The sequence below is a fragment of the Hypanus sabinus genome, chromosome 5, assembly GCF_030144855.1.
Source record: "Hypanus sabinus isolate sHypSab1 chromosome 5, sHypSab1.hap1, whole genome shotgun sequence".
Lineage (NCBI taxonomy): Eukaryota > Metazoa > Chordata > Chondrichthyes > Myliobatiformes > Dasyatidae > Hypanus > Hypanus sabinus.
Genome location: NC_082710.1, coordinates 35,469,461 through 35,484,412, shown reverse-complemented (window position 1 = coordinate 35,484,412; position 14,952 = coordinate 35,469,461). Strand labels below are relative to the sequence as shown.

General features: G+C 38.8%; 1 protein-coding gene across 10 annotated transcripts in view; it reads left to right on the top strand.

Annotated features, from left to right (window-relative positions):
* Window positions 1–14,952, top strand: part of trpm6 (transient receptor potential cation channel, subfamily M, member 6) — a 133,969-nt gene that overhangs the window by 41,999 nt on the left and 77,018 nt on the right. For all 10 annotated transcript variants that reach the window (XR_009512152.1, XR_009512153.1, XM_059969709.1 and 7 more), the window contains 6 exons: window positions 1,955–2,126; window positions 2,639–2,813; window positions 6,317–6,440; window positions 7,758–7,830; window positions 7,922–8,022; window positions 14,014–14,148. Coding sequence is in view for 8 of the 10 variants with exons in the window: in XM_059969709.1 (XP_059825692.1) it covers window positions 1,955–2,126; window positions 2,639–2,813; window positions 6,317–6,440; window positions 7,758–7,830; window positions 7,922–8,022; window positions 14,014–14,148 (780 nt within the window). In the remaining 2 variants the exon portion in view is untranslated. The remainder of the gene's footprint in view (window positions 1–1,954; window positions 2,127–2,638; window positions 2,814–6,316; window positions 6,441–7,757; window positions 7,831–7,921; window positions 8,023–14,013; window positions 14,149–14,952) is intronic.

The following is a 14,952-nucleotide window of genomic DNA, read 5'->3' as shown; positions in this document are numbered from 1 at the left end:
CTGGTACACTACCTTGACACCCTGTTGTCAGCAACTTAAATATGATATTGGAGCTGTGCTTAGCTTCTCATTCTTAAGTATAAAGTGAATAGAGCAGGGAACTTATACAGCTTTGTGATGCACCAGTGCTGATGGAGATCATGGAGGAGATGCTGTTGCCAATTCAAACTGACTGGGGCCTGCAAGTGAGGAAATCAAGAATTCAATTTCACAAGGAGGTATTGAGGACAATGTCTTGAAGCTTATTGATTAGTTTTGAGGGGATAATAGTATTGAGTGCTGAGCTGTAGTCAGTGAAGAACATCTTGATCTTGTTCACTATCTAGATGTTCTAGGGTTGAGTGAAGAACCAATGAAATGGCATCTGCTATTGACCTACTATGGTGGTAGGCATATTGGAGAGGATCCAAGTCACTCCTCAGGCAAGAGTTGATATGTTTGATCACCAACTTCTCAAAGTACTTCATCACAGTGGATGTAAGAGCTACTGGATGATAGCCATGGTGGCATGTTACCACGTTCTTCTTGGGCACTAGTATAACTGAAGCAGATGGGTACCTTATACTGCCAAAGTGAGAAGCTAAAGATATCAGTGAATACTCCAGCCAGTTGATCAGCCCATGTCTTCAGTACTTGGCCAGTATTCCATCTGGACCAGATGCTTTCCGTGGGTTCATTCTAAAGAAGAACCAGACACCAAAATCAGAGTTCTCGGAGGATCTGGAAGTTTGTGAAGGAGCCTTCATGCTTTGGCTGTCAAAGTGAGCATAAAAGTCATTGAGCTCATCTGAGAGTGAAACTTTGTTGTCACATATGTTGCTTGGTTTTACTTTGTAGGAGCTGATAGTGTTCAAGCCCGGCCACAGTTGTCAAGCACCCTCCGTGTTTCAAGTTTGGTCCAGAGTTGCCACCTCTCATTTGTGATGGCTTCATGGAGATCAAACCTGGACCTCTTGCAAAAATTTTGTGGGACTTATTTTTCAAGTGTTCCCTGAAACTTGTTTAAAACCTTCTGCATAGATGGTAGGCAATTCATGTGCTGTGCCCAGGATCGCTCTTAACAGAACATAAGTCTCCAATTGTTTTGTTTTTATGTCATTCTTTAACTGCCTATTCAAATCAGTTTAAAAATTATTCATGAAATTGGCTTCTGTGACATTTTTGAAACATTCCAGTTCTTGACAAAATTAAGATAAATTTTTGCTTTTTTTCCTCACTCTTGATTTTTTTAATGATGGTTTTAAGTCAATAGCTTTTTAGTTATCAGAAGGAAAATATTTCCATACCTACACCACTCAAACCTTGACCATGGAGAAGGTCAAAGTCAAAATTACTTCTTCAGATTATCACTGGATTGAAATCTGGAACTCCTCACTCAATAGCATAATGGATTTATTAGATGAATCAAAGTGGTTCAAGTCAGAAGCTCTGTATCACTTTCTCAACCAGAGATATTCTATAAAAATGTAACTTGGTGGAAAGTAGAAGCATCCTTTGCAATTTGAGAGTTTGATTTGCATTGGCATTTGTGTAGTTAATTGTACTATAGAGGAGCACTTATTTTAGCCTCAGATCTGTAGGTGTATTTACATCATGCAAAGATAGATGTTTAAACTTGAATCAAAGTTTTCGGAGAGCCTTAACACCCATTACTGTAGACTTAATGTGTTAATTTTGTGAGCACGCTGTTGCTCAGCTCTTGTATAATTTTGAAAATTTTATCAGCATTGGAATGCAAATAAGTTGATTTATTATCAGGTACTATATTATATCAGGTATTATATTATATTATATACTATATTATATATTAAAATTGAAATATATATCATTTTGCATGTATTAATGTGTGTTTTTAAGAAATATGTCCATAGTACAAACACCTGGGCAATTCAAATGTAGTAAAATGAAGATATGGAATATTTTTGAATTGGTTGTCTATCATTTATTTCCAAAGGTCATCTGTCCCTATCAAATGCTTGGCAATCCCCTGAGCAAACTGACCTGTTTAAATAGCAAGCATTCCCATTTCATCCTGGTAGATGATGGGACTGTTGGCAAGTATGGCAACGAAATGAAACTGAGAAGAAAGCTGGAAAAATACATTGCACTGCAGAAAATCCATTCTCGTAAGTATAGGCTGATAATCAATCATTGTATTAGTGTTTGTGGTTTAATCGTCATCCAATTTAAGTAGATGACACTTGCATCTAGCAGTTAATTTTTCAGATCTTTGATTTCCAAGGAGCACTCAGCTCTTTGGGTGCAAAGATTAAAAATCAATCTCCTTGTAATGTCCATGCCCAATTTCTATTAGTTCAGGATTTTACAGACTGTTCTATGGCAGTGAGCGTTGGGAGATAAGTAAAGTTGTTGTTCAATGTTCCGGCTTCTTGCTTCATTTCCTTGCGATAATAATTACTTAATTCAATGCACCAGGAAATATTGCAATAAAATAAATGGGGCTCCTGGATCATTTTTCAGTTCTAGTGTTCATTATACATCCTACTACAGCACTGGTTGGTGACCAGGGCTGCTACTCCAAACAGTAGATGGGAGTTTCAAGGACAGTCGGAAGATGTTTAAGTAAGTGATTTCCTTTAGTGTTATCAGCTCCATTTGATGTGTTTTTTCAACTTAGGAATGGGTCAAGGTGTCCCTGTGGTAGGGCTGGTGATTGGAGGTGATCCCAATGTCATCCTCACAGTATGGGAGTATGTCAAGGAAGTCCCTCCTGTACCTGTTGTTGTGTGTGAAGGAACAGGCCGAGCAGCTGATCTCCTGGCTTTTACTCATAAACATACTACAGATGGCAGGTATGTTGCTGGTTTACCTATTCTTTATATGTATTCAGTGACTTGTGGGGTACATGCAATTTTTAATTACCAGATCATCCAGTTTACTGTACTTCATGGATGACATATATAGAGAAAATTTTATATATATACAGACACAGACATACACAAAAAGTGCCAGAAAAAGACCAGCATTATCATGAAAGACCCCACCCACTCAACTCATGGACTGTTTGTTCCATTCCCATCAGGGAAGAGACGATGCAGTATCCATATCAGGAGCAACAGACTCAAAAACAGTTAAGTTCAAAGTAAATTTATTATCAATGTACATCAATGTCACCATATACAACGATGAGATTCATTTTCTTGTGGGCATGCTCAATAAATCCATGATAGAATAATAACCATTATAGAATCAATGAAACACTGCACCAACTAGGCATTCAATCTTTGTGTAAAAGACAACAAAATGTGCAAGTACAAAAGAAAGAAATAATAATAATAAATAAATAACCAATAAATATCAAGAACATAAGATGAAGAGTCCTTGAAAGTGAGTCCATAGGTTGTGGGAATACTTCAGTGATGGGGCAAGTGAAGTTGTCTCCTTGGTTCAAGAACCTGATGGGTTTTTTAAAAATATATTCTTTTTCTTTCCCTCCGTCCCCTCCCCCCCCAAGAACCTGATGGTTGAGGGATGATAATGACTACTTCTCCCATGTCACCAGGCTAATCAACACCTCCACACATTAACTCACCTCGCCACACTTCCCACCATCACTACTTTATCATTTCCTGTCAGAGTCATCTTGTGTACAGATACTACTGGACCCAGTGTCACTTTATATACATTTAGTCAGTCTATGTATGTAAGCTGACCTTGTGTATTTATATTGATTGTGTTCTTTATGCTTATTATGACTATTTTTAATGCTCCAGTGGATCTAGAGTAACAATCATTTTGTTCCCGTCTACACTTGTGTACAGATGACTGACAATAAACGATCCTGAATCTTGAAGGCAATCTATCAGTGTTGCCATGTGTGTTGCTTCAGATCCACCAATGTGGTTGACACTTAGTTATCTTTTGACAGTGACATCCAGATCCTGTGAACAAATAGAGTAAAGCTATTATAACAGGAGTAGTTTTATCTTATAGGAGTTCTTGTCAGGCCACTGATTAAAAGAACCTGAATAGATCAGATCTATTTTGGATGGAGTGTACTCCCAAAAGCATCGTATTATTGACTTTTTATTGTACTATGAAAACTATACATTGGGTATTCTATTTACAGGCATATTTATGCTTATCCAGCGTGTGGTTAGCCAACGATTTGGAAGATTCTTGGAAGAGATTTAAGGAGCTTAGAGGACTGGTGGAACAAGGAATGTGGGCAATTAACACAGCAACTTATGAAAAAAGCAGTCAGGAAACTTTGGAGAGTTAGGTACAGGAAAGGCAATCATTTTGACGTGTCCAGGATAATGTGTTCATTTTGATACAGTGTGGTTGTGACAGTGACTGAAAACCCCACAACACAGAAGGTATCGATGACTCACCAGAGCAGCCATGGTAATATTCCTGCTTTGTTGAAATTTTCATATAATTTAGTTTCACATGTGGAAAGCCTTTATTTAGGCCCCTCATGCTCCACAGGATTTAATGATGAAGCGTAAACTGAACACAAGAGAGTAGTGGCATATCAACTCTGACCAAGGGACTTAAGGAACCAAGTGAACAGACCAATGGATTAATATGAAGGATGACCTCAAAGGAGGTCAATATTATCTACAAATCCATTTCCGCTTATTGAATGACAATGAGAAGTGGTGTTTTAATAAATGCTTATTAATATGGACTGTCTCATTCAATCATGGCTCCAATCTCAAAGCAGGGCAAAGATTGTTTGTCCGCTGGCTCCAAAGCTCATTCTTGCCATTTCTAAGCTGAAGATATCTTGATGTGGCTTTTTATTCTCCTTTGCTTTTCTGTTGCTATCTGGCCATGTAGTTGTTTATTGTCTGAAATGAAGAGTAAAGCAAAGGGGTAGTTTGTAGGGAGAGGAAGAAAAACACATTTTCACCATGTGTAGGCTGTAAGACAGAAGATGCTGTGATATGAAGAGAAGGATTGGTTATATGTATAATTGCATCTTGATCAGGTTTTGGGGAGTTGTTACTCCTAATGTGAGGAGCATGGACTCTTCTATTAAAAGATCTGTTCTGATAGCTGTATCTCTTCCCAGTTGCTTAGCTACTGCTGTCTGTGGTGGTGCATTACTTGAATTGCAAGAAAAATTGATGTATTTTAGTGAACCTTGCTCAAATGTACCTGTCATAACTTAGTAACTGACAGTGTGTGCAGGCTGTGTGATTTTGTTGTGAGCTTCCAATGAGTTGGAATGTAGGAATATTGAGTGAGAGTACTGATTAATGAAGATAGCAAGTGACTGGTGAAGATTCAGTACATGGAGTAATGCTTGAAGCCACGGGTTTAAGGATGCTTAAGGATGCATTCTCTGATCTTCACCATTCTGTAGAATTTTCCAAAACTGTCTCGGTCATTGAAGCTTGTATTGTCTGCCACAGGCTGCTTCTTCCCCTGTTGTCTTGGTAATTTGTCTAAAAGTTCTCTTGGCTTTCTGTGGAAAAGAACATTTCTCTTTCTCTGTGCTTCTGCAGAAAGGCTTCTGATGAACTGACTTTCAATGCAAAAAGCAATTATTTGTGGTACGTTTCAGGGGCATGTATAGTTGGCCCTCCTTTTACACTGGGGATTGGTTCCAGGATCCCCTGCGGATGCTCAAGCCCCTTATTTAACCTGTCTCAGTGCGGTGGACTTCAGGACCTGGCAGAGCTCAGGACTCGCTGCCCGCAGCTGCTGCTGTTTCTGTTCCGTTGATGGGAAGCGATCACGATTGAAAATAAAGTGGAAATAATAAAGTGATCGGAAAGAGGTGAAACGCCATCAGTCATTAGAAAAGTGTTAGGCTACATTTGGTCAACAACCGGGACAAATTTAAAGGATAAATTGAGAATAATGGAGCATGTGAAAGGCCCTGCTCGATGATAGCTACAATTATTACTAAACAACACAGTGGTTTAATTATTGAAATACATATGTTTCTTAAGTGTTTTATATGTATAGAAAGGTAAAATATATACTACATACTAAGACAAACATTTGACTAATTGACGCTAAATATTCCTGATCTGCGGTTGGTTGAATCCATGCATGCGGAACCCGCGGATAAGGAGGACCGACTGTATTATCATGCACTTGTAGTGGGGAACTTTAATAGTCACATGTGGACCCCTAGCCTCAGCTTTCCATTTATTGAAGAGCATCACTTGCAGTTTGCAGAATGAAAGCATCCTCTAACAAATCAGCTTTACATGTATGTTATACTGTTTCAAGATTTGAGCCAATATGAATTTAATAAAACTTTGAGAAGTTTTATCAATGCAGCGCATGTCTAATTTACAGCTATTATTCAAACGCTATCTTTTATTTGTAACAGGAATTTGTATCCTGGCTTGGAAGCTGAATTAATAGTAATGATCCAGAAGACCTTTAATTTTGGACAGAAGCAATCAGATCATTTATTTAAAATTCTTATGGAATGTATGGAGCATAGAGAATCGGTGAGTATGTTCAAGTTACTTATCAAGTAAATGAGAAATGGGTTTTTCCAAAGACCCTATGAGATGTTAGTGCAGGTGCTTCAGTACAATGGCACTTTAAACAGTTTGTTTAAATTGAAACTGTAATTCACACTCCTGTGTTGAGCTTGTAATTACTAATAAAAGGTTAAAGGCAGTAAGGGGAATATTTTTACATTTTGTTGTTTAAGTTAAGTTTATGTTGCTGAAGTACTTTAGGAGAGAGGGTTTTATGGTGCTGTGGATATCACAGTCATATTGAATAGGAAATAAGTGATTAATTTTATGCCAGTTTATCTGTGTTTAATTCTGAGAAATTTTTAAACTGTGACAAGGTAGGTAGGTACCTGATGTGTTTAGATTACTGTGCTCTTAAGATTGATAAAATTGTATCAAGATGTGTTTAAGAGAATCTTCTGTGGACTCTCATGAATGTGGGGAGACCGAAGGGTCATGGACATTGTGTAGGCTGAAAGGATTATTTTAGTTAGGCATTTAATAACTACTTTAATTGGTCTGGCATTACATCATGGGCAAAAAGTCTGTTCTTGTGCTGTATTGTTCAATCTTATATCCTCTAATGGTCTCCACAAGCAAAACAAAACCTTGAGCTTGCCTGCACCTGGGTCGTACTCACTTCAGTCTAGATGGTAAGAGGTGATTTATTTGATGAACTTAGATTGGAAAAATTAATGTTTCTGGACTGGAGACTTCAAAGAAAATTTCCTCTTAGTGAAGAAATCAAGAGCTGGGAGTAGGCCATTCGAGCCTCAACTCTAAAAGTAATACAAAGAACAATAAAAAAGTGTGATGATTTGGAGGCTGGGTTATTTGTAAATTTTAGATTTGAGCTGATTTTTTTCTTAACTGGTAAAGATAGTAGGGATGAATTTCAAAGATGGGCAAACAGCTTTGAAGACAAATTAGCCAAGGTCCAGTAGTACATCAGTACATTGCTACAAAAGACAGACTGGTTTACTTCTGCTCCTATGAGCCAGTCCAGTTGCACCGAAGGTATCTGATTGCTTCATCTCAATCTTCCTTTTACGAAATAATTGCCAAATTTAATAGCAAGGCTCAAGCAGCAGGAATGATAACATGGACAGTGAGAATATTGACTATATATTGCAATACAACAACATCAAACCCCAAAATAAATGGAGAACAACCGTACTAAAATAGGAGGAGGAGTTGAAAAATATCAATGGGAACAAATAGTTTCAAAAGGGAAAGAAAATGATGAACTAATTAAGTTTGTGTAGAAAAAGATAACAGCTCTTTCTACACTTGTGCACACAGATTACAATTTTTGATGCAGACTCAGAAGAACAGCAGGACATTGATCTGGCAATTTTGACAGCTCTCCTCAAAGGTACTAATGACTCATACATGGGTTCTCTGAAATACAGTACGTCATCCTTAATTCCATGACATCTCAAAGTAAACTCTCTTATTTTCTGAAGGTACAAATACTTCTGCATCAGACCAGCTAAGTTTGGCACTGGCATGGGACAGAGTGGACATCGCCAAGAGAAACATTTTGGTATATGGAAAACATTGGAAGGTATTCTACACACCATATGCCCAACTTGCTCAGCATGTCCAACATTATTATTTTAGTTTTCCAATATTTGCAATTTTTAGATTGCTGTAGAGTATTCAGTATTTCAGTATCTTTACTGTTAAAATTCTTTTGAATTTTGACTGAATTTTGAATTCAGACTCTTTTGAAAATGTATATTTCACTAAACATGTGCACTTTGGTCACCTGCCGTGTCAGAGAAGTTAAATACTTGATGGCAAACTTACATATCTCTTGGATTTTTAAAAGTTATTTTTCAAGTAAGGATTCATGTTTCCAGTCGTAGCAGCCTGAGCAGCAGAGTGGAGGAACCAGCAGCATTATAAACTTCAGCAGGTACAAAAGGGAGCATTTTTGAGAGTGTTTGCTCTGGTTGATTGAATATACAGTAAGCGCTGAGGCTTTGGTTCAAGAGGCTTACGTAGAATATAGAACAGTACAAGCACTTCAGCCCACAGTGCCAACCTAATAACCTACTCCAAGGTCAATCTAGCCCTTCCCTCCTTCTGTTCTTCCATCATCCATGTGCCTATCTAAGGGGTTCTTATATGTCCATAATGTACCTGCCTCTACCATCACCCCTTTCAGTGCATTTCATGTTTTTCCTCTCCTTGAAATAAAAACCACCTCTGATATCCCCCAACATTTTCCTCCAGTCGTCTTAAAATTATTAGCCATTGACAACCCTGAGAGGTGCTGGCTGAAGGTAAAACGTCTGACAAAATGGACAGGCTTAAGTGTGTATCTTAATGCTAGGAGTGTGACGGGTAAGGATGATGAATGAGGAGCATAGGTCAGCACATGGAATTATATTTTTGTGTCCATTGCAGAACTTGGCTAAGGGAGGGACAGCGCTGGATGCTTAACAAGTTTTGATGCTTTAGAAAAGATAGATCGAGAGGTAAAAGCACTGAGAGGGGATATTATAGGGGCACAGCACTCTGATGGGATTATACAATCGATCCTCTAAAAGCCATCAGGACATTGAGGAACAGAAGTGCAGGCAGATAAAGGAAAAGTGTAAAATGTTATCGTGGGTGACTTCAGCTTCCCTAATCCAAACTGGAAACTTCCTTACTGCAAGAGGTTTAGAGGGAAGCAGAATTTGTTTAATGCATAGAGGAGAGCTTCTTACCTCAAGATGTAGGTAGTCCAACAAGAAGAGGGGGCATACTGGACATGCTGTTGGGAAATGGCCCTGGCCAAGAGACTGACCATTCAGTTGGAGAATTTTTTTGTGAATAGTGACCACAACACCTTAAATTTAGCTAGTTATATTGTAGATAAGGAACTGTATGGACATCTTGGTTGAGTATTAAATTTGAACAGGACAAATTGCAAGAGTATTAGGCAGGAAACTGGAAGAGTTAATTGAAAAAAGCTGTAAAATAACTTTACTACACATAGAGTGATAAGTACCTGAAATGTGCTGTTGGGGAGAGGGGGTATGCAGTGGAAGTAGATATAATCGAGGTATTTAAGAGCTTGTTAAATAGGCACATGAATGTGCAGAGACTGGGGGAGATTATAGCGATTGCGTAGGCAGAAGATATTAATTTAGTTTTGTGTTTAATTACTAATTAGTTCAGTACAACTTCATGGGCTGAAGGGCCTGTTCCTGAGCTGGACTGTTCTGTGTTCTAAAGAAGGGAGGTGGAACAAATTGGGAAGTTGCTTTGGACTCTAGAAGGACCACCATGGCTTGAGTGATACTTTATTTACTGTAGGATTCTGAGATCCTCTAGATCTACAAATTTTTAAAAAAGGCTGTGTAAAGCCTCTGTGTGATGCAAATATTCTGTAGTCAATGAACCATTGCTGTGGCGTGGAAGGCAGTGCCTTTTCAGTGAAGTGTGTTGCTTCCTGTTCAGCTCGATGTCATGTGTACTTTGCAAAGAAGAACGTGGTGTTGTCCTGGCAGACTGTCTCCTGCTTTGAATATCCCCAAGAACAGATTGACTGGTTGCTCATCCATCACAGAGTTTTGCTCGGCGCAAAATATTATTGGATTTTTCTATATTAAGGACTACAATAGCAAACCTGCTGTCATCCAGTGTATATGAAGAGCTATGCGATAGTCTGAGATGCAAGATAATGTTTCTAAGTGATAAATGAAAGAATAAGTAAAATTCTCCTGAAATACATTTCACAAATATCAGGTTGTCAGTACATTAAAAAATGAAAAGTCTCCAAGTACATAATTAGTATACGCATTCCTTTTCAAAACAGCACACCTGCAGAATCTAAAATAACCAGTTTTCGGTAAAAGGCATTCAGTTGTAGCAAAATGTCTTGACACTGAGGTCTCTTGAGTACAAGTTGTACTATGCTAATTGAACAACTCTGGATCTTTGTGAAAGCCTAGAACTCCTAGATATTATCATACAATGCATCAGTAGCTTCTTCCTCATTCCCTCTGAGGTTATACTTACACAACGTGGATCTTCTGGGAGAAACCGGAACTGTTAATGCTCACAGCAGATAGAACGTGTTTCTTCAAAAAAAAAGTCTTTCGCTGTGGTAATCAATTTTATTCTTTTGCACTGAAGGGTAAAATCAGTTTTTGCAACCTGTTACTTTGAATTTGGATGTGATCAACTCCTCAAAGGATTTTGCAAAGGGAGCCAGAGATTCTCCCAAGATTGGTGAATAGTTTCTTCTCCTCTCTTTCCCATTTTAGAGGAACTCTTCCTTTCCCAACTGACTAAAATTAATTCAGTGCCAACTTATACTTGACGGAGCAATAGGATTTACAAAGTTATGTGGATCTTTAGAGCAATGTGTGTGGACTTTCACTAGTCCCAACACCACTCCACTCACCACCGCCATTTTCGGCTCTGTGACTGAAATTGCGCCTGTGGTGGGATAGGTTTTCACTAGTGCCTTTGTTCATCTAATACTTCATTCTCATTTGGCTGTACTTGTGAAAAAACATATCGGAGAGATTTTGTAGAGCTCTTCTATCTCATTGGATTTTCCACCTTCTTTGTTTTTCTGGAAATGATGACTGAAAAACCGCACCCCCAAATGATGTGTATTAAAAGAGATATTTGACCGCAATAGGCACTGCCATCTAATCAAAATCCCTTACCTCATGGTCACATTTTCAGCAGGTATCGCAGAATACAAAGAAATTGGATAAAGCTGGGAAACAAATACATTGACACAAAAACAGAACTTAGCCAGTTAGGCAGCATCTGTGGAAAGACAAACCAGCTGACGTTTCAGATTAAAGGTTCTTCAGTGGAACTGGGAAAGGCAGAAAGTAAGCTTGTCTAAGTGCTGGAGAAAGTGGAGAGGGTAGTGAGTGGAACAAATGAAATGTCAATAACAGTGAAATGGAGGACAGCCATTGAATGGACAGTTAAGTCCTTTGTCAGTGCAGTGTTGTAAAGTCTGGGGATGCATTGTCTTTTGGTCTACTGAGATGTGTTGAGCAGGCCAGAATGTACAAATGAAATGAAAAGTGGGAGAGATACGTGGGAGGTAAAAATGACCAGCTGAGGAAGAAAGAGCAAGTTATCTGAAGTCGGAGAATTCAACAGGGAATCCTGCAGGCAGAAGATGAAGCGTGATTCTCTGAGCTTGTATTCACCCTCCTTGCAATAGCTCAGAGGGCCGCCGACGGAGAGTTTGGAGTGGAAGTTAAAATTATATTATTGAAATGGGCTTTGGCAGGATAGAAATTGGGACTCTGAATAGAGAAGATTAAGCTAGGATTCGATAGAGCTGTTGTATCCTGAGAGGTTTGAATCAAGGAAAAGGAGTAAGCTATTTCCAAAATGTCTGTAATTGGAAGAACTGGAGCTAAAGTTCAACCTACAAAGAATTTGTTCTCCTACAGCACGTGAGGTGGGGATATGTACTCTATGTGTTTTGGTTAGTGAGTGTAGGGTTGTGGTGAATGGGTTCTCATCAGCCAAAGGCCACAGATATAATGGGGAAAAATGTCATTTACCTGAGACAATTGTGATGCTCCTCCAGGCATGTAAGTAGCTCATTCCACACCAACAATGGATAACAGCAGCCCACTTAAGAACAGTCACATGTCCAAGAAGGAACAGATATACTTTATTGTTACTTCTTAGGAGGTCAATATCCTACTCTAATGATTTGGGTAAGGATGTGGACTTCTACAAAATCCTTGTGGTATACATGCTTAGGCTTAGATAGTGATGACTCTATTTAGGACTTGCAAGGTTGCTTTGGTTGAGATTGCTGTGGAAACATCCATAAATAATTTTCCAGAAACCAGATTTCCTTCTGTGCTTTTCATAAAATGGAGTTCTGGTCTCTTGTGGGACGTGAGACAGAAAAGGCTGAAAAATATAAATCTAACGTTGGAGGATACTGGAACATTTTTTGTTTGTTCCATTACACTGTTCTTGAACTATGATTGGATTAGAATTGATCCCATCTGTCTTCTGATTGATTCAATTTACTTGCCAACAGGCTGCTCGACCCACATTTGGTGAGTAGTGGATTCCCATTTAAGTTTTCCAGCCTGTTGGTGACATGGCAGAAGTCTGTAGAATGACTTGGATCTTCTGCTTGTAAAAATGCACATTCATTTTATCCCTTGAACTAAATTTGCTCACATGAGGTAACTTAGGCTACGTCCACACTAGACTGGATAATTTTGAAAATGCCGGTTTCGTGTGAAAACGATAGGCATCCACACTAAGCGTTTTTGAAAATAACTCCATCCACATTAAAACGGGTATTTGGGCAAATCTCCTCCTACTGGGCATACACAGGACACATCTACAGAAAACAAGCGACACGTTTGGTATCGAATCTCGCTGTGAAATTGTGAGTTTGTGCAGTTACAGACTAGAAAATCTTAAAAGGAAATTGCCCAATGACGGACAGCTGTTGGCTGTCACGCAGGAGGACTTAAAGCTTAAAGAACACAAATACTGGAGCGTATGGAGGTAACTGACAGGGAGCTCATGGACAGTATGACCCATCTGATGACGAACATTGAAAAACTGACCAACTCTGTTGCATCAATAAAGCATCTTGTTAAATGTATAAAACATGTCTTCATCAGTACTTCCATACAATGTTACACTAGGCTGTTACACATTTATTGTCAGAGAAGTACTTGCATAAATAGGTAAACCACCTTCATACAAGCAAGGACAGAAAACAGGGCAAAGTGAGTATATTTATTTATTCGGCAAGTTATGGGTCAAAGTATTTGGTGAGGACATTTCTACCTCTTCTGGCTTCTGTCTCGTTGCCGTCTGTTCTGAAATTGTTAGGTTGATGGGTTGCATTCTAGAAAACAATGAAATGCTGCGCTGCCGCCACCATCTATTCTGGCACGTCATGACAACGTTTTTAAAAATCTCCGGTTACCCCATCCACACTACTCTGCCCAATCAGCGTTTTCAAATTTACACACTCTGGAGGGCATTTTAGAAAAGCTCCATTTTTGGGGGAGGAAAACGCCATTTCAGTATGGACGGAGGGTCAAAGCGAAGAGAAAAAGCTTTGGTTATGGATTTGTCTGGTCTAGTGTGGACGTAGCCTTAGTTAATATTACTATGGAACTAACAGAAGCAACAATTTTCCAATTATAATAAGCATCACTGCCACTTTGAACAGAACAAAAGCAAGACTGTAAATGTTGCAATCTGTAACAAGATATGGAGGACTTTGAGGGGTTGATGGATTAATCAGAAACTGAGTTGAAGATGGGCTTGGAGCAGGCATGAAGTAACTTTTCCTTATCTGACCATGATTGAGCTGCCCTGAGTTTTAGAATTTGCATTTTACCTGCTAATCTAATTGTGAAACTTATAATCCTTACTTAATATTGTGTCTGCTTTGGATTTATATGATATGTTTTCTTTGATAAAGCCATTTATAGTTTTAATTGGAATTCATTCAAATGTATTTATTGGGTTTGGAATTGCATAAAATATTTAATCCCTTAGACCATTGTTTTGCTTTGATTGTGTGTAGGTGGCCTCACTGGAGCAAGCCATGCTTGATGCTTTGTTAATGGATCGGGTGGACTTTGTGAAACTACTCATTGAGAATGGAGTGAGCATGCATCACTTTCTCACCATCTCCAGGCTCGAGGAGCTCTACAACATGGTCTGCAAACCAGTTATATTCTTTAAATGCATACAGCTGTCTTTCACGCGTTCGGACATTTATTTACAGAGCATAGCATCAAGAGAACGCTGACTGAGAAACAAATTCTGTGTACATTCCAGAATGAGTTATTTGGGAAAAAATCTATTTTTATAGAAAGGAAATTGTATTTGCCTAATCTGTTGGAGTTCCTTGAAGATGTCACAAGTAAGGTGGAAAAGGGGATGTGGTAAATCAAAGGTTTCAATGGTACATTTAATGTCAGAAAAATGTAAACATTATACATCCTGAAATTCTTTTGCTTTGCAACCATCCATGAAAACAGAGGAGTACCTCAAAGAATGAATGACATTTACGTGTTAGAACCCCAAAGCCCCTTGGCTTCCCCCACCCATGCATAAGCAGCAATAAAGCAATGATACCCCCCACCAGCAAAAAAAGCATCACCACCCCCCACCCCCCACTGAGCACTCAAGCATGCAGCAAAGCATTAATAAAGACACAGACTTGCAGTACCCCAAAAACTACTCGTTCACCAGTAATTCGACATACCACAGGCTCGCTCTCTCCCTAATAAGGGAAAAAGAAGTGGCCCTGTGGTAGATGTCATGTATTTAGATTTTCAGAAGGCATCATTAACTTACAAGATTAGTTCATCAGGTAGGAACACTTAAAATTAGGAATAATATATTAGCATCGATGTGGGAATGGCTGAACAACAGAAAAAACAAAGTCAGGATAAAAGACAAACAAGGCTATTGAGGACCATTTCAACTAGAATTGCTCGGGTGTGGGAACCGAATT